This window comes from Ascaphus truei, chromosome 2 (genome assembly GCF_040206685.1).
Source record: "Ascaphus truei isolate aAscTru1 chromosome 2, aAscTru1.hap1, whole genome shotgun sequence".
In the NCBI taxonomy this organism is placed as follows: domain Eukaryota; kingdom Metazoa; phylum Chordata; class Amphibia; order Anura; family Ascaphidae; genus Ascaphus; species Ascaphus truei.
This window is the reverse complement of record NC_134484.1, coordinates 101,186,302-101,207,085: the sequence shown is the minus strand read 5'-3', so window position 1 is coordinate 101,207,085 and position 20,784 is coordinate 101,186,302. Positions and strand designations below refer to the sequence as shown.

Below are 20,784 nucleotides of genomic sequence, written 5' to 3'. Positions count from 1 at the left end.
TGTCACAGCTGAGTTTTTTTGTCATACATGGTTTTTGCAAGTCTGGAGACCTAAAGCTGCGGTTGTGCAGGATTGTCTGAAACACATGTGTAGCTTCTTTTGCCGCTAAAATATAATCTTTTCCCATTTCCTGTTTCTTAGAAAAAAGCCATTGGCAACTGCAAATTTTGTTTCACAAATAGTGGTTTGCACTTCATGTTCATCTTCCAAGTTTATTTTCTTAATAAAATCGAACTCTTTCTTTAAATCGTCGAATGTACACTTCCTACAAAGGGCCATTATGACAGTAGGTGGTAACTAGGCTATACAATAAAGGTTACGCCCATTTGGTTACCCCTGAAACCGTGGGGTCCCTGGCAGCTACATAGCACCATAAGCCAGGTAACATAACATGCAAAAGTTAAAGTGTCCCCTGCTTTTCCACTTTCCATGTTCCCTTTACCCCAGACGCATGAAACTTTCTGTGTGTAAGTTTTAGGTGGGATATTTGGGTCGAAATGCAGTTGTTTTGTTTGCAGGAGTTCGGGGGCCAAAGATACCGGTAGTCCCCTAATTCTCCCCGGTGTGCAGGCATGATTTGCCAGTACGCGGATTGAATTCCACCGGGGCTGCCCCGTGCCCCCCAGACTCCTGGTTTTCGAGCCCAGTCCTATGTCCCGCCTAGATATGGGTCTCCCCAAGTTATAACATGTATTAAAATATGTTTTATAATGTTTGGTGCATTTACTATAAATGTCTATTCAGTCATCCCGGGCATCAATATAGGTGCCGAGAAGTCTGGATAGACATCGTAGTTCAAAGAGGAGACGGGATGTTGAGAGGTGTCAGGGTGCTAAGTGGCCAGGGCAGGGCGGAGTACTGGGTCCGGAGAACAGAGACAACCCTGCGGGGAGGACCCTCTGGTTTGCCAGACTCTGTGTCTGCCCAGTAGGTGGCAATGGGTTGACTGGGGGAAGCAGAAGAATGTTGGTGCGTTTTCCATTGGTCAATTCATATGTCCCGCCCATGGGGCATCCTGAGCCGGCTTGGCACGCCCCTCCTCTGACATCAGCCAAAGGACAAGCTCCTATTCCTATTGGCTGGTGGGAGGAATTCCCACGCTCTGATTGGTCGCTCCTCCTACCTCCATGCTGAAGCTATCGCAGCGGAGTGTATGTAAGGAGAAGCCCCAGAGAACCAGACGATCCTGTGACTTGGGCCGGTGATGCAAAGGCGGGCTTTTCAAAGTTGCTCTGTTACGAATAGCAGAACAACCGGCTTCATTTTTTGAGCTAAAAAAGCCTGCCTAGCTGAGGCTAAGTCAGGCACAAGGTTCAAGTTCTCGTTTTAGAACGTATCGGTCGCAGCTGAGGATTTTAGACGAAAAGAGGATCAGGAAGCCCGGATGGATATCCTGGTCAGGTAAGCCTTCCGAAGCAGGCGCCCTGCACCTATTTTAGCCTAGTTTTCACCCCTAGAGCCCCAGTAAGTGTGTTTTTCGTCTGTATTTTGTGTATTCATTGTGTGTACGCGGGTTTACCCGTATAAACATTTTATTCCACTACTGTGTTTTGCCTAGTGAATGATCCCGGTATAAAAGTGTTAAAAGTCCTGGTCTCCCGTGACAACCATGATGATCTTCGAGGCCTACTATTATTACTTTAGCGTAAAAACTGAATAGTGCCCAAGAAAAAGGAGTAGGTATATGTTCAATACGAGTGCAAATGGGATAAATCATAGAAATATGCTGTGTTATCACACACTGTGTCAAATCACCTACACAGGCCCTATAAGTAAAATATACGACTCTAGCTCACAGCAAGCAGAAAACGGCACGTGCTCTTGGACAGTGAACACTGCACTGGCGTGCATTTTCCTCCCTGGACCTCCCCCAGCCACTTCCTCGCACATCAAGCCTGCGAGTGTCTTGGGCGGATAACAGTCACCATCTCCTCGCGCATCACGTCATGCCTGCAAGCGACCGAGCGTTTGTAACGGAGAACAGTGAGCGCATGCGTGGTTTGGTAAATTACCGGGACCTTTGGATCAGCAATTTCAAAACCGTACAAATTAGACGTTTTACTTAGCCTTTCGGGACACAAGCACTCTAAAACTGGTACTGTCCCGGTAAAACTGGTACGCCTGGTCACCTTATTGCTGGGGGTTGTTGATTAAACTGTGATGGTGCAGATTAACGTACGAACGCACAGAACCTCCAGCTTGTTTCAATGACAGTTTCTGTACAATAGTGCCCTGTTCGGCACTATAACAGTTTAATGACTAGCCCCCTCTGTCTCTATGCACACTGTCTGGGGAGAAACTAGTCCAGTAAATATAAAATGTGTCAATCATTTTTTATTATTTTCTTTAGAACACCGTAACAAGCAGTGGTTAGCAATAATCACTCCAATATCGGGGGTAAAAGTTCCAACTAATACTCCGCACTTCAGGAAAAATGCACATGTCGAGCGGTGGAGGTTCAGGGAAAAGGTGATCGTTGTCTGGGGTCAAAAGAATGACCACGATGGAGTTGGATGCTTGTAATTAACTTTGATTTCCTGAAAATGTAGAACCTAAACATCAATGTATTTGATCAGAAACTAAACTACAAATCCTAAAGGTAAAAAAAGAACCACAAATGTAGTTCATGACTTGTCGATTAAAGAATAATTCTAGGAGTTGGAGATTGAAGTAGGCAACACATGGGATAAATATTGCTTTTTAATCTTAAACTAATTGTGTTAGCAGGAGACGTAGAAAGCAATCAAGGACTCTAATGGACTGTTCCAATCTTTCCACCTTTTAATCAAATGTTGCAACACAACGTACTTGACTCTCTTTGCAGAGAACTACTTCCAGTTTGTTATCTTTGCTTTTTCACCTGCACAGAGGATCTTTGAGAAGACTTGATGATCTGCTATACATTTCTGTAGTAGTTAATTCAGTAGTAGGTATTGCTATGTTAGTACTATATTTGCAAAAGCTGTGGGGTGTTCATCACTGATCAGAGTGAGGGGGGATGGTGATGATAGCTAAACAACATACAGTGTAGCAGTACTAGTGCTGCTCTCCACCATAGCAAAGCAAGAACCATTGGGATGCATCTGCCAGAATGTCCTTTTTGCATCCACTGAGGAAAAGTTATGAGAATTGTGTAGGCCTCTGCTACAGGGACAGCCATATTAATTATAAATGAGGTAATGGTTACTGTATGTTTTATCAAGTACTGTGTTGGATGACCTTATGGTCTTCCATTGGTGACCCCGCTGAGCATCTCACTTTGATTTACATTTACTGGCCAATTCAAATGTATATTTTCTCAGAAATAGGGGTAGGAGAGACGCATGGGCTGCCTGGAGACGTGCAGATCAGCCAAGGTCAGGTAATGTCAACCTGAGAAGGGGAGCCGGGGGGGACGCATTCTGATGTGGGACCGGGAAGATTGCTGCTTAAAATTAATAATTTTACCACAGAGAAAAAAAAAATCATTTTTACATGACAAAAACAGGTCACAACAATGATCATTTCCTCTCAGGTTGAGTATTGATTGTCAACAGGTTAAAGATGCTCACACTGTTGAACTTCTTGTGCCACGGCATTAAGGGCCCAATCCTATCTAGCAATATACAATAATATGAAAACCGTCCCCCATGCTCCACTTCCACCACCATTGCTATGCTCGTTTTCATATAGTATATTTTTTCACATAGGAAAACGGTGCAGCGATTTATAAAGTTGTTGATCGTATTACTACATAACCCTGCATACCAATGGTGGGTTAAACCCAGCTCTGTATCATCATTTACAGAGAGTTGTGTGGGTAAAAAGCAACCACCACATATTGAGCTGCAGGGACAAAAGGCTCATTATGTGACAGACTTGTTGCTTGCTTGTTTGGTATTCAGGTTCAAGATCCTTGTTCGGTGATATTTGAGCTTAGGCCAGAAAAGCACAAAGATCATTAAGTCGTATCAAAGAAACATTGGATTAACATTGTCCATTGATATTACCTTTACATAATAGGATTACAGTATGTTTCAATTAAGAGGGACTTAAAATAAAGCAGGGCAAGCCAATCCATGTAACCTACTGCTATGTACTGTAAGATACATAGACATGACTATAAGCCATTGTGAGCAATGCTTTCATATTAGTAGAAAGGGCAAACATTAAAGATGTTTATATATACACTGACTGGCTATTATACAGGCTTATAGTTGCTTTATCCAATGTTATAAAAAGGAATTCTGAAATGTGAAAAGCACACTGTTTATTTGATTTATTGTGGACAGGACCATGCTAATACAAACATATAAAAACCAGCCTGTGGTGTCTCACTCATTTAGGGGCCTAGTCAGTATAGTCTGAAGTAGCCGTTTGACTGGGTAATTTGAGCTGATAACAGTCCAATCTCACTCACTAGAAGACAGGTCTTGTTTATTTTTACCATAAGTGTTTTCCTTTCGGTGTTTAAAATGCATTAACATTAAGAACAAATTAAAATAGTAAACCATTCCATGAAATATAAACAAATACATAATAATTTTTTTTACATGAAATAAGCCGTAATATGTAACAGGAACATAAGGGATATAATAAAGTTACATTTAAATTATTATTATTATTATTATGAGCCAAATAATTACATTTTTCATTGAAGCATCACTTTTTGGAAGCAAAATGTTTACTTTTGAAAATGAACAATAGATAGAGGTTTACACTACCTCAACTCCCGCCAAGCTGGGATACCCGAACAGCTGACTTATTGGGGGGTCACGAGGGCTGGAGTTGAGCACCTCTGTGCTAAAGGATAGCACCCTTTTGTGGATCTGAACCTATGAGCTGTATATAAGAAATACTCATACAAATTACAATCAGAGCTATTTCAACATGAAAAATGTGTGAGATGTAATGATGCCGCAAAATGAGGCTTATATAAACCTACAAGTCTTATCATGAAGCACAACCTGTATTTACTCAATGGCCACTTGTTCCTATAGGAAATGACCAAATCATTCACAAGCACATTTAAAGCAGCAGTCCAAGCTGCCTTCCCCTTCCCCCCCCCCCTTTAATACTGTATGTGCATCAATGCAATCCACACAATGATAGGTAATTAGCTAAGTTTCCGATCGATAGGTGAAGATTCGGCTCAGGGGTTCACTAAATGGCTGTCGGGGCAGCAGAAGAGGACCAAAGATGCAACGTTCTGTGGGGAAGATCATGTGACCAGGCAGTCACTAGAAACAATTGGTACACTGCTAGAGAGAGGGCAGGGCATAAAAAGGGTTGTGTGCCAGAGCCTGTTTCAGAAGAGTAAGGGGGTGTGACTTTGTAAATGGTTTCTATAGAAAAATAAAATGCTTGTTACATTATAATACATAAAAAATGTCTTTCATGGGTTTATTTTTTTTTAATTCTAAAAGTATTTTCTCATAGTACAGAACTGATTTTATTAAAAAACAAACAAACACAAAAACACATGTACAGTTGAAGATTGCTTGGTCTGCAGCTTTAAAGGCTCCGTACCTCCCAGTACAGAAGTTAAATAAGTACATTGGCATGGTTACCAGACCAATGCAGTGTAGCTAATAGACACCGTCAAAAAAAATATATATTGAACAAGTATTTTTACATAAATTTGACAACATAACTTTTCTATGGTAAACAAACCCTTTGCAAAGTTATTACTCGCTTTATTTAATGCCTTTTGGTGATAAGACTCTCTGCTCACAAAACGTTGTTTTCTCCACTGTTAGTCAAACAGATAAACATATGCTGTACTTAGCTGATCTGCTCGAATTCATCAGACCCAAAGAAAAGGAAAACATTCATTTTTGCCAGGATGAAAATAAGTACAATTGTGAATGAATCTTTCTAAAGAACACGATTACACGGATACATTTGGCATTGCTTCTTCTGATATTCGAATGAATCACTTGTTTAACGTGCCCTACAGAGAGGATCAAATGAACGTGACCATCTCTTCTGGGGCTCAGAAATAAAGTATTTATAGTCCAGTAATAAAAACTGTAAATTAATACAGGATAAGTATCTGTCGTTTAAATGTAACAGAGGGTGAACTTCATGGATATAATGTCTTTTTTCAACCTCATGAAATATGTAACAACAGTATGCATAATAAGAAAATACAGAGGGCAATCAGCATATGTACATTGATGACTGCCACTTGGCAACAGGTTTTACTTTTACTTTTTTTTAAAATGTAATTAAAAGGAAGAATACAATGGGATACTGTAGATGAACCAAGAATGACCCCAAACACTCTGCTTCATGCAAACAAGCAAACGATTTCCCCTCCAAAAGCATAAACTGTTTTACAGAGTGATTCATGTTTATTGTGACTACTCAGCCACAAAACACCTAGGGGCGTAGCTACAATTTTTTGGCCCCTCCTACAAAAAATGTTAAAGGGTCCCCCAAATAAAAAACCGCTAAATACTCCCTGTCACTTCCCCCCCCCCTCTCCTCACACTCAATCCCCCCTCTCTCACTCCCCCCTCCTCACACTCAATCCCCCCTCTGTCAATTCCCCACCTTCCCCCTCTTTTAACTTCGGGGAGGGGGAATAGGCCTGCTCAGATGCAACGGTTTGGGAAGCTGGAAGTCAGGCCCAACCTCCAACGCCGGCCGAGCTCCCCCCGCATTTCAGGGTTCAGCAGGACGATGGTTAGGCCATGGCATACAAACGTCCTCAGCCCCCCCCCCCCCCTTCCTCCTTCCCGTGGAACCGATCCAACAACAAATAGGATTTCCTCCATCCGGGTCATTTCCTGACCTACCGACAATTCACACTTTAGTTACTCTGCACGAAGAGGAAAGGTGACGCGTCTTACAAAGCAGCAATCCCCATGTAACCCACCCAACAACCTTTCAACCTCAATTTTAGTGTCGTTGACTTCAAATCGAACCGTGCTAATAACAAAGATGTGGCTTGTGTAGTTTCTCTGGAAATTAATTACACGTTGAATTTCTTACGAGACCTCTGAATAGGGAAGTGTTTGTCAACCAAGTGTTTTCTTCATGACCCCTATCCCACCCTGTCCTTATCACAGAACCAATACAGAGAAGGTGGCTCTACCTATGCAAACACTTGCTGATCTCATAGGGACATCAGGCAACAAGGAGCAGTTAGAGGAAATAAAATCCCTTCACTTGTGTTTCCAAACTTTGTCCCCTTCAGTGGCGGAGGGTTATAGCAGCTCCATGGCCACAGACCCCCCCGACACTCCTGCTCTTCGGAAGGGGTGGCACTTTAGTAGCATCCGGTGGGCACTGAAGGGGTTAAACGTTTAAGAAAGGTGTGTAGATGTCCTAGCGTGGTAACGAAGGTGTCAATCCCCCAGATTTAACCCCTTACACGTCACTGGCATTAGGACATTTTGGTCCTAGGAGTGATTGCCCCGTTAGAGACACTTATTAGAGGTGCAGTCCTCTGCCAATTTCCGGAGAGTATACCAGAGGCCACTAGCAGTACATGGGGAGGTAGGAAACGGTCTGTACTGATTCCATGATGCACCAACAGCACTTTGCAGGTAACAGTGAGTGAACTAAGGATATCAGGTATCACCCAGTATCTCTGACTCGGCCGGAGGGGGAGGGGCAGGGAGCGCAATTACCCCTGGCGACGGATCGAGAGCCGTGTCCACGCTAAACAATGTCCTTAGTCCCACCTGCTGCTCTAACCATCTGTACATCCGCGTGCCAGGAGCGCTTGGCACAGCAGATGCTACAATAAAGGCACGTGCCCTAGCGTTTATTTGACGGTTGAAGGCGCGTGCGCTTCCTGCGGCATGGTGAAAAAGAAGAAGCTAGGACATTGGGGAGGTCCCATGATGAGGCGGCTAGTGACGGGGTTGTCACGTGATGTGCACGGTCGGGGACAGTCAGCAGTGCTGAGCTTGTCAGTAAATTTACAGAATAGCATGCAAGTTGCACACATGTGACACTAATGCACACATATGTTACACTGATGCACACATATGTTGCACTGATGCACACATATGTTGCACTGATGCACACATATGTTACACTGATGCACACACATATTACACTGATGCACACACATGTTACACTGATGCACACATATGTTACACTGATGCACACATACAGTATGTTACACTGATGCACACATATGTTACACTAATGCACACATATATTACACTGATGCACATGGTGGCATTTAGTATAGAAAAGCATTATGTCGGGAATTGTACCTTAGCCATTTTTTCTGGTTGTTTCATACAGTTAATAAAATGTTTAATAGTATTGCAAAGTTAGGACAGAAACAGTATTGCATAAAAGCCCAGTAATGCTCATCAGTGAATATACAATATATATGATAATGTATATATGTATGTCACTGAGTGAATTAAAATGCAGCTTTTGTTTCCTGGAAGGTATGATCACACAAAGGGCAAATTTGAATTTGATTTGACATGCAAAAAAAAAAAGCTTCAAAAACAAGAGACCACAGCATTTGGGCACCTTTACAATATGTGACTTGAACTAGTTTGAAAGCACTCAGCAATGTGACCGCTCTTTGGGGGTCGTGTCCTCAAAAGTGATCCCAGGACCCCCAACCTCTGGGGACCCACCCAGTGTAAAAAAAACCCACTAATTGTTTTGTAGTGTCTTGTTTGTGCACTGTAAAATAAGCTGGGACTTTCACAGCTGGTATTCTGAGTGAGCCAGATGGCTACCAAACTGTGGTGCCACTGTGTCTACTTGGGGTTCGGACTTGAAAGCCACAGATGCTGCCAGAGGTGTGAAGAACATTGGGCTGGATGGCTAGGTGAAGTACCAACATCTTGTGATCAATACAAGCTCCGGCTAGTATACACCTTCCCAGACCTGGAGGCACCTAACCCAGCAGGTGGCTTCTGCATGACAAGTGGCTAAGGTGGCAAACCCACGCATGCCCTTGTTTCATTCAGAAGATCCACTTGCCCGGCTTCAGAAGACTGGCAGGCATCCGATTGGCTGGTTGTAAAGTTCCCACGCTGGGATTAGCTGTAGTATTTTGTGAATGAACTCCAAAATACTATAAGAAACCCTGCAGCCAATCTGGTGTTGAGATTCTCTAAGGTACGAGCGCCAAGACAGCAGCGGCAAATTTGAAATCACCAAAATATGCTCTTGGAGAAATAGACGCGAGCCGGCTTCAGAAATTTCAAGGCAAGAAATTTGCTAATGGTCGCGGTTGGAACTTCAAGCCGAAAAGAGTACCAGGACGTTTGGTGCCTTCTCCCGGTCAAGGGATTTCGGTGTCTCCGGAGCGGATACAGCGGTGGCGTCAGGAACTTCATGCCGATTTGGGTTCCAGGACTTTTTGGGCTAAGTCTCGGTCAACTTCAAACTTTGTTTTATGGACTGTAGAAGCTAGGAAAGTCTAGTTTTTCCCCCCAGACTCCCGGTAAGTGTGCCTTTCTCTTGTATTGTGTAATCCACTGTGTGTACATCTGTTTCAATGGAATAAATGACAATTTGTTTTATCATTTAGTTTTGCTCAGTGATATGATCCCGGTAAAAAGGTGTAAATGCCTGGTCTCCCGTGACAACCTTTACTCCCATTCATTTGGCCTTCATTTGAATGGGAGTAAAGGTGTGCTAAAGCTTAGCCCCCTTTTTGTGCATCTGAGTCATAATGTGCTTAGTGTTGCACATAATATTACAGGTATGCAGGGTGCTATTTACACTTATGAGAGAGGAGAATAATCCTCCCCTTCTATGACATCATCATTGACGGAGCGATTACGTGACCACTTCAGAGAAGCAGTCACGTGATCGCAAGTGCCGGAGGGACCGTGGTACTTTGGGGCTGCAGCCCATCCCTCACTCCGTGTTAAAGCAGCAAGCCCGCCTACTCTTTCCCCCTCTCCTAACCCCTCCTCCCCCCCCTCCATAATGGTCTTTACAACGACACTGTATTTATTACATAAGGTTATTACCAGTTTTGTTGCCGGTGTTTCTTCTCCCACTAGGGAACTCAAAATAGCCACCAAATCCAACTGGTCTTGCTGGCTAATGGGAAGCCACAACGTTATCGTATGGATGACTTTATGGTTTCCCATTGGATGACTGCAGGCGCCATCTTTGAAAATAAATTATTGTGGGTCAGCTCTGGAGGACCCCTTGGTTCTCATGCTTAAGGATGCTTTTCAGTGCCATTGAGCAATATTGGGAGGAGGAGTGGCTATGTGAGTAATGATACTGCGTTTGAATCGGGGGAACCTGGTACAAATCCCAGTGACGGCTCCTTGTGACCCTGTGCAAGCCCCCAAAAATATACAGTAGATTGTAAGCTCATGTGGGCAGGGACAGTGCCCACTATATTGTAATAGGCAGGATTGTGAAGCACTATGAGTCCCTTTGAGAGAAAGGAGCTATATGAAATAAAGTTATTATTATTATTAATAACATATACACAAGTTGTAGCTCACTGAAAGCACTCCACCACCATCTTTAGACACTATCTGTAAAACACACCATAACAAATACGCTGATAGTTGGGGACTCACAGCTGAGTGACAAAATATTACCACTGCACTCTGTGACTATAGCAGAGTTATACAGTACTCCATATAAGAGATCACGCAAAACATTACTTTTTAATATTTCTCTCAAACCAAAATCTACTGGACTCTGGAGTATTCCCCAATGAAATATACGGAGAAAGGCAATTTATAAATATGTGGCCTTCTACCTGGGAATGATACATTACTGATACTGTTTTTAATAAATGTGTTGCTGCTGGATGGAGAAAGCCGCACTGCCCAGATATCACACCTTGTTTTTATACCTACTGTACAGTGCGTAGTGAGCTCAAGCTTTTCTTAGGCCAAGTCCCCGCTGGCTACTGCAGCGCCCACTGTGGTGGACGCTGCAGGGACGACAGCCGCCCCACAATGGGGCCGGGCCTGCTGCGAGGGGCAGCCGCCGCCCTGCGCCGACAGAAACTCCTGCTCTCAAGAGAATTGAGATCAGGACTCGTGACGGAGCGCTAGGCCACGCCCCTGGTGGTTCAGCCAATGAGGACAAACCTGCCGGTTGGCGTCACAGCTGCGCCCCCGTCACTCCCCCGTCACGCCCCCCCCCCCCGTCTTTCCCCTTGCAGTTAATTGCAGACCGGGGAACTCGGCTGCACGCGCGCCAGCCTCGCAGGCGCGCATGCAGCACAGGCACTGGGGTCGTAGCTTTACCTGTCCTGGTCAGAAGAACAATAGGAAGTGAACAAATAGAGCTTGTTTGGATATCTGCTCCATGGCATTGGATAGGAACAGAGCATACAACTAGACAAAGTGGTGGGTGGGGAAATAACCCTGGAAATACCGGGGATTTCAACAAGCATAATAACACCAGTGCACATTCAGCATGTAAATTCTGCCTTTATTGCTAAACCGTATTCACTGCACTTCTGTTTCTGGCAATTATTTGGGGTGAGTGTTTGCTTAACGGGGTCACTGGCTACCTGCCCATCAGTAAATATTACAAGTGGTGAATGTGACTGTCGGCGTTTGGGAAACCTGGATTATGTTTTGGATGAAGTGACCTCGGACTGGGTCACTCCCAGCGGCGGGACACATGTGAGCTATTTACTGAGCACACTGCGCTCTATATATAGAGAGACACAGAGGCTGTCTGTTAACCCCTCTGCTGCCAGAAAGGCGCAGCAGCAGGCCAAGAAGGAGAAGTAAGAATGCAAGTGTTGGCACATCGTACATTTAACCCTTTCACTGCCAGGGGAAAGGGTCCGCAGTGCATTACAGGACACCTGAACACTTTTATACCTTTCATATACTTAACTCTTTTACTGTCAAACTCCTTTTCGTCTCTATCACTAAACGAAATAATATTGATGGGTTGGGGTTTTTTACGATTATGAGTATAATTTGTTATCGGTGCGGCCTCTGGAGGTTTTACAATTAAAAAAAAAATCTTTTTCAAATATTCCAGCACTGAGCCGCTAAAAGTCGTCGGGAAATATACCGCCTAAACTTGCCATTTCTTTGGCCGTTGTTGTATGGAGGGAAATAAACATCGCAGCATGGTCGTTTATTGTAGAGCGAAGTCGAGGGTTGGTTAGAAGTCCCCCGAAATGAACAGGGAGATTCACTAACCTCCGCGGGATCGCTGAACGTTACCCATACCGGAGGTTAGTGAGTCCTGGCGTAACCGCGGCTGTGAAAGCAGACCCACTTCTTGGTATCCCAAGTGAAAGCCGTGGTACTGCAATGCACAATGCAGTAATGAGAAGGCCTCTCGTGTACTCAGGAAATCAAACCGAAAGCGTGCTGTTTTTTTAACTGAATTCCAGGATTTTCGAGAGACGTGCCTGGGTGTGCCTCAACATAGCAGCGGGGAAGCAATGTTACAGGAACTGTCACTGCACAGTAATACGGCAGTCTGTCATTTAAATTGTTTTTTTTTATTATGTTGTCATGTTTTTGCTGCACTATCAAATATTTAATCTGTGGGAGTTCCAAAAAGCGCACATTCAGGCATAACTCTATGTAACGAGAGCCCACGTCTGATTGCTTACAGACTGTGGTTGTGCAACAGCTTTTCCAATTGTTACATATCTTCGGGGTGTGATCATGCCCGGAAGCTTTGGGGGTGGAATTCTTCCCAAATACCATAAGCACTGGTGGGCGTAAAAACACAATAACTATTTTTCTATGTGTTGTTTTACCAGTGTTTGTGTGCGCCACTGATTCAAAATGTACAAGTGACGGGCGGGGGTGGGGTCGTTTTTGTTATCGTTTTTCAACCAATTTTTCATGCTTTATTCCTAGTACTGTGAAGACCGCTTTCCCATTTTTGAGAAGATTTTAGTCCCATTTAATTGAATGGAGCGGTTATCTTCCCCAGCACAGGGAAGACCTCTTGACAGCTTAAACATTGTAGTAAACAATGCACCTGTTGGTTAAATACGCTGCTAAAACAAAACCTGAATGGAAAAATATTTTTACATGTTACCTTTCTGTTTTAATTTCCATCCCATCCTTCCCTGATACTCTCCAGCGACCTTGAATATCAGGTTAGGAGGGGTCACACCATTGTGAATATTCTAACGTATGTGACAAACCCCACACTTTATGGAGTTACTGAAGTATACAGATGCAGATACGAGTATTCTAACACTGCTTTGAAACTTCTGGGGCAATCCCCCTGTAATGCTGCAACATTTCTCCTGTAGGTGTTGCACTTTGCCACGATCTGTTCTTTTACCACAGACACAAGCCGTGTGGCGAGTTCCACGCACTTTGCCGTTTGCCTTTCTTTGCTCTGCGTGTTTTGGCCGGTGCGATTAAACAAACATTGTAAGTGGTAAACATCAGACAAGGATGTGTGTTTTAAGGGTTTATACTGGCAATGTTTATTACCAGTGTTCGACAAACCTATACATTTGCACGCCCCGGGCGAGTGGATTTAACATCGTGGTGAGGTCCTATTGGCCCAAGCAGCACACGTGTGGTACTAGGGAGCGAGTAGATTTTTTGGTGATTTGTCGACCACTGTTTATTACCATTGTATTTGCAGTTGAGCATAGAATTTCATTCCCTGTGCCATGTAGTAATAAGGGAGGGAGTATGAGGTATGATACCTTTTATTGGGCCAACAAGTAGTTGAAATGTTGCAAGTTTTCGAACCTCTCAGGGTCCTTGATTTTGTTTCCTGGAGAGGCTTGAAAACTTGTAACATTTAATCTATTTGATGGTCCAATAAAAAGTATAATACCTCCTACTCCTTTTGTTACTTCATGGAAGAAAGGGCCAACACGGCTCCCCACCCGTCTTTGATTACCCTTACCTTGTCATTGATCTTATCCTTATGCAGTTCTCTTTTCTAACTGGTCTTCTAGCAATATAGGGGGTGTTACACACATTTGATTACCACAAGATTGGCTTGGAGCAAACAAGATTGACAGGAGACTTTAAAAATGGCTGTAAACGCGCTGACATTTTCCTGGTTAAAGTTACAAACATTGCATTTATTAACATGCAGGATCACTGCCAATGTTATTTTCCTCTCAAGTCTAATTGCTTCTGATTTGATTATTTAACCTATAAACTGCTCTCGGTTTGTGATTGGAAGGGGACTTGATACGTAGCCACTTTCTTTACCAAACTAATAAAAGCCTATATCCCTGCATTACAAAATAAGGTGCCATAAACCCGTGTTGAATGGTGCTTTAGGGCAGGGGTGGCCAACTCTAGTCTTCAAGGGCCACCAACAGGTCCGGTTTTCAGGATATCCCTGTATCGGCACAGGTCGAAGACTGAGCCACTGATTGAGCCAACTGTGCTGAACTGGGATATCCTGAAAACCTGACCTGTTTGAGTTGACCACCCCTGCTGTGGGGCTTTAAAGCCACACTCCTCTGTATAATGAATTACTTATTTTAGGACTGGGGGAAAACCCTAGGACTTAGCAGTGTTCTTTTCAGCTCTGGGGACCTCCGTTTCCCGAAACCCCAGAGAAGTCACCGTTGTTACTCCCTCGTTTCTCCAGGGGATTTACATGGCCGTCTAATAGCAAGTCGCAACGGAATGAGGACTTACTATTGGCCTGCAAGATTTTGCGGCCATTTTGTTTCACCTGGTGGTTTGAAACCCGGTAACATCACCGGTAATTATCTCGGGAACAGGGGTTACCAGAGCATTAAATGATGCGGTTCAGCTATGGAGACTCCCTTGGAGAAGAACCCTGTAGTGAGCAGCCGGTATATATGTCCCTATGTGTGCTATTCTGAAGCTAGTTTCTATATTGTTGATCCTGCAGGTCTGTTATTCTGCTAAAGGAGCATTCCTATATAATTATTCCATTGCTTAAAATGAATAATATTTGTGTTCATTTTTGTCCCCTGAAGGTGGCATGATGGAATATTGGTCTTCTCACATATTACTCTGGATTTTCATTCATCGCCTGTAAAATATTCCCTCCATTAACCGCTCCTGCTGATGCCCATTGCTGCAGTGAGTTGGCCGGCCATCCTATACAATGGAAACCAAGCCAAGCTGTCCGAGCGTATGTATTCCCAGCTCTGATGAGCACCGAGAAAAAAAGAAGAGATACACAGTAAGTATGCTTCAAATGTCCTAATCTATCGTTCACAGCTCTTAGGCCCTGACGCACTAAGCTCCAATAGGCTATTCAGGGTAACGTTAATCTAAATGAACTTTTGGTTAATAGTAGCGCTTATCCACAAAAGGGAATGGCCTAAAGTTAACCCTGTTCCACGTCCTCTAAGTAGCGTATCGTTAAATGTATCCGACCATTAGTGATCATGATATGCAAAAGAGGCGTTCCCCCTAACATTGCATATCTACCAAAGGCCGTTCAGGTTAACACAGGGATTTAACATTGGGCTATTTAAAGGTAACGAGAGAGAAAGAGAGAGCGAAAACTAAGTGAGTGGCTTAGGCACCTCCCCAAACACGTTTTATACAACATGTGAAGAGATACCTGTGCACATAACTGAACAGCTCGGAGATACCTGGGAAATATGCTACTTGTGATATGCGAATGACTTATATTGGCATATTTCCAGTTATCTCAGGTGTGTTCCTTTTCGTGCACAGGTATCTCTCCACATACTCTTATAAAGGTGAGTTTGGGGAGGTATAGAAGTCCCTTGGCACGTTATAGAGGTCTCTCTCTCTCTTCTCTGTCTGTCTCTCTGTCTCCTAGGGCAGGGGAGCCCATACTTTTCCTGCTGCGCCCCCCTGTCTGCCTGCTCCAGAGCTCGCCCCCCCCACTCCTACCTGGTAGCTACGTCAAATGACGCTTCGGGGTCACGTGACGTCAGGGGGTCACGTGACGTCAGGTCATGTGACCAGCGGCGTCATTTGACGCCGCATTGCCATAGCGACGTGTCACAGAGCGTCTGTACCACAGTAAGTAGAGTGTTACAGACGCCTCACACGGTCCCCCGGCATTTAATTTAAATGCTGTGGGGAAGAGCACGGGACCTCTACAACAGCCCGCGCCCCCAGACAAATCTCGCGCCCCCCCAGTTTGCGCGACGCTTTCCTAGGGTCTGCATGAGAGCAACGCCACCTTTTGGTAAGACTTGCTTAATGCCAGGTTATTTGATGCTAATGCAATGTAGTGCCAACTTAACCTGGCATTAAGCTTATGCGAACGAGTCAAACAGCGGCCATAGTTTTTGCATATCATTTTCTTTGTGGATATGCGTTTAAATCACGTCCGGTACTATTTTTGGCGCACACATCACAGGGAGATATGTGACTTGCCCGAGGTCTGACACTACTCCTCCTCACGGCTATATTAATTGGTTAAGAGAATCTCCCATTTCGGGGTCAACACCAACAACAGAAAGTCCCTGTTCATTTATAGAGGTTGCATGAGACTTGTGCAGAATCCGATCTGCTTTGTATCAACAGGTTTACAAAGTTATAGTCTCTGTGGGACGCAATGAGTGGTCTGTCTTCAGACGCTATGCTGAATTTGATAAACTCTACAACACGGTAAGTACGGCCCTGCCATGCACATACAAGAATATCATACATCTTTTAGTAATATTTTGAAAGCAGCTACCCACACTACTGCCCTTTAAAACAGGAATCCTCCCCAGAAGTCTAGGAGAGTTTAATTCAAATATTATTAATATCTTGCCCTCTGAGCAAGAACTACTCTTAAAAAAAAAAAAATTAAGGGTTTTTTTTTTAGTGTTAAAAATAATCATTTTCTTAACCTCTAGCTTCTGAGTTTACCATGGTAACCTTTAGATTGAACTGGGCTTTGGAGAGAACTCCCTTTTATCCTCCCGGGCACGTAATATTTCAAACACCTATATCTCCTTAACGGAGCGTCAGATTTAAAAAAAATAAAAACAATGTCAGAAAGTATAACCAATAAAATGCAAGGCGGAAAAAATGCAGATCTGCTGTTTTAAAATACACACTTGTTACTAAACCTAGTGGTTTTACACACACACACACACACACTCACACACACAAATCAACATTGCTGCATATCTGGTGAGCCACCATAGTTTTATTTTGTACACGTCTATTTTTTAACTATTAGAAAGAAATGAATGACACCAAAACTTAAAAGGTTATTTTGGAAAGTTGGATAACTTGGGCAAGATGATGCAATTTTATTAAAAAGAAAATACACCCTATAACAAAGTCCATTGCTATAAAGTCTGAATAAAATAATGTGCTGGTTAAATATACTGTAATATTCTTTTGCTTTTAAAACACTTTCCATTTCATTTTTGGTAGGTTGTGTTTTAAGACTTGTCTGGAATTTTGATATAATATGAATGCTTTATTTGACGGCTACTATATCAACAATTTATATATCATCTGTATATATATGATTAATCCCAGTAATTTCATGATAAGCCTTTAAAAAAAGTTTCAGTTTTCCCCACAACATTTTTTGTTTGTCTGTGCTTCGAAAAGAAATGTACAGATGCAGCCACCCGTATTAGAACACTTACCTGGGAAATTCTGGGAGATTCTGGGAAATGCTGAAACATTTCTCTGAGATTCTTAATGGCCCATCGGATTAACAGAGCAGGGGTCCCAAGAGTTCTAATACTCGTGGCTGCATCTGTAACTGTGTTCAAAATTGTCCTGGATTGATTTCTTATGCAACGTTATTTGCTATTCTTTTAGCTTAGAAAACAGTATCCAAACGTAAACTTGAAGATTCCAGCCAAGAGGATCTTTGGGGATAATTTTGATCCAGGTAAATTAACAAATTCTATATGTTCTTTCATTTCACACAACCATTGAAACCACATTTAGCACTGGAAATGAATCACGGAAATAAAGGGTTTTCAGGAAGAAGAAAAAAAATAAGTTTAAAGAATATTACTTATGTGCACGCTGTTAAAACGGTATTGAGAGTAGATTTAAGAAAATGTAGCAAGTCATTGCTAACTTTGCTTTCAGTTGTAACGTAAAGCTGCAGTGCCACTTACAACCACAGTGAACACATTACTGGCATGGATAGGTTAAAGCTATGTGAATGACCCCTAATTAAATAACTTGTATTGTAACAGTTATTATTAAACTCATTTAACCTAATAAATGCTGTTGACATCAAACAAGTGTTATATCAAGAAATGTAAACATCATGTCTACAAATTGTTTGTCAATCCTGTGGTCTCTTGGTTGGCAGAATTCATGGCAGTTGTCAGACCTGAAATGGGGTTAATACCTGCCTGTCTAGATCTGAAAAGGGTTAATTGCTTAAAGCAGGAACTCAATTTTTAACATTTTATTTTGAAGGAAGGATAATGTTTTTTTGTATACTACACGAGCTGGCGGTTCCCTCGGAGCCGATCCACGGTGCTCCAACCTCTGGGGGGCCCCCTAGTCCCCGAGATGTAACTGTTGTTCACCGAGCAAGAATATTTGCCCAATGCCCCACAATATGACTGCGGGGCCAGCTTTGATCTGGCGGTCAATAGAACATCATAGTTCCATTGGTGACCCGGTGGTTATATGTGTTATGACACCACAAGTCAACTTCTGGGGACCTTTCAGTTCATGTAATGGACAAAGTAACTAACCTAGTAAAGTAATTTCTTACTTAAAAGATGCATTGTCTATCTGCAAGCGAGTGTTTGGAGACAAGTGATATACCGCCTTCAATGTTGATCTGCAACATTAGCGCTACGTATAAAGCCTTCAATGTTTCTGAATAACTCTAATATGAAATCATTTGGAGTTACTGCCATGTCAAGTTGTTTTTTTCTCCACAAAAACACCTCACCTTTGTTTTTCAGAGAAATGCATACTGCACCGACACACTTTATTCGAGCAAATACCCGGTATGTACCTGGCAGATACCTGGAATGCGCCACTCCTCACCTCTGACAAGCCCCGTTGCATTTGCCTTCCCAGCCTGGGTTCATGCCTGGCTGACGGGCGGCTGATCTGTTAAATGATAATGATTAGGATTTAATAGGCTGCAATGCTTCGCGTGTCTACCAAATGGCATAAATTCCTGAATTGTAATGCATTATATATTTATATACTGTGCAGTATTGCAGCCAGAGGGAATAAAATGCTTCAATCCCTGCTTGGAAAATACCTCAATGCACTCTGGCAGAAAACAGTCACAAACCTCAATACACCCGGGTATACCCGAATTCGTGGGACTAGCCAAGCTCGAATAAAGTGTGTCGCCAGTGTAAATACACATTCATTCTGCATTTTGCTCCCTTGCTGGATGTGTATACAGTATTCTCAATTGGCTGAGGTTAATATATATTGCATACCAGAGCAGATCTCTACAGAATGAGGCATGATTCTCAAGGCTGATTCTGTCTTCACCCAGATTGACAAGCAGCTTTGTTTCCAGTTTAATCTAGTGTAGCCTTTATTATTGTAACCTTACATTATACATTACTTTGTTATACAGTATCGCTTGTGTGAGTATTAGCCTAACTATAACTCATTGATTGACTTCCATTCTGTCTTCATTGAAGTGTCATCTTAAACAGTCATTCATTTCTGTGAAACAAACAATCATTTGTCACACTCTGTACGTTATTTTAACTACATTTGGAGCTTCTATGTATTTCTACCACTATATGTTTTTGGAAAACGTATTCCACAATTAGATGGCTGATAAGGGTGGGAGTTCGACAGGGGCAGTAAAACAGGACCTAAACTCCAAGTTAAAATGCATAAAAAGCATATTCGGAAACATCTTTCCAAAATAATGTATAATGCGGATAGTTGTCTCATGATTTGTGAATGTATCAATCACCATGTTTAAGCCATTAACCATATATCTGCCATTTTGTTTGAACCTTTGTGAGACTACACCTAGACAAGTGTACAGAAATTTGGTTTAAAACTCCTTCCATTTATTTTCTAAATTGTGCAATAAAAGGTTTACTTGCTGTATACCGGGGCATGATAACCCAATTCCCTACAGCAGCTCAGCTACCACCATCTGCAGTATGAGCCCCTCTGTCTTAACACCGATCCCAGATAAGAGAAGGTAGGTGCAGTCACAATTACCGTGAAGAGCAGCCAAGGGTGCTCAGAAATCCCCAGCGAGTTGAGGTATAGCAGATCCTGGGAAGAAAGAAGACAGCACTCAAGTGGTCTTAGCAAAAAAAATGTTTTAGTAGTGCAAAAGAATCAACGTTTCGGTCTTGGTGTAGACCTTTGTCCACACTATGACCAAAAAGTTGATTCTTTTGCGCTACCAAAAGTTTTTTTTTGCCAGGACTACAGTACTGGAGTGCCGTCTTCTTTCTTCCCAGGATCCATTTAACACCTACCCTGTCAGGGAGATGTACAATGCATGGGAAAGCAATGTGCTGCTTCCTTTTCTGGTTCGGTATGATCGCAGCTGATAACTTGTTTATTGGTAATGTTGTATCACTGCATCACAATGCAGTTGTCACAGACGCGCAGTGGTCTGATCCCCCTATCATGCCAGTTAGTGAGCGTTACAAGCCGTTAGTGAAACACGCAAGTTATTCTTTTTCTACATCTTTTTTTGAACTACATCTTTAACTCTAACTTCTCTGTTCATACAGATTTTATTCAGCATCGAAGAGCAGGACTGAATGAGTTTATTCAGAATTTACTGCAGTATCCGCAGCTATGCAGCCAGTAAGCAGGTTTTAATTCATTGTTTATAATTTGTTGTCACCCTCAATAATGTGCTATATTTCTCTTTAGTATATCAGAATTGCACTATAGACAGCAAGCTGAATAGAGAGCTTCCGCCCATGGCAGTGTCAGAATGAGTGTTCATAGGCAAAAACAAGGCAGC

General features: G+C 42.8%; 1 protein-coding gene across 6 annotated transcripts in view; it reads left to right on the top strand.

The window, feature by feature from the left end:
* SGK3 (serum/glucocorticoid regulated kinase family member 3) overlaps window positions 1-20,784 on the top strand; it is a 117,516-nt gene that overhangs the window by 46,354 nt on the left and 50,378 nt on the right. For 5 of the 6 annotated variants that reach the window (XM_075583917.1, XM_075583893.1, XM_075583889.1 and 2 more), the window contains 5 exons: window positions 14,873-15,081; window positions 16,410-16,493; window positions 17,655-17,727; window positions 18,773-18,817; window positions 20,546-20,621. In XM_075583917.1, coding sequence (XP_075440032.1) covers window positions 15,004-15,081; window positions 16,410-16,493; window positions 17,655-17,727; window positions 18,773-18,817; window positions 20,546-20,621 — 356 coding nt within the window. In that variant the 5' untranslated portion in view covers window positions 14,873-15,003. The remainder of the gene's footprint in view (window positions 1-14,872; window positions 15,082-16,409; window positions 16,494-17,654; window positions 17,728-18,772; window positions 18,818-20,545; window positions 20,622-20,784) is intronic. The other variant, XM_075583926.1, reaches the window with a different exon arrangement.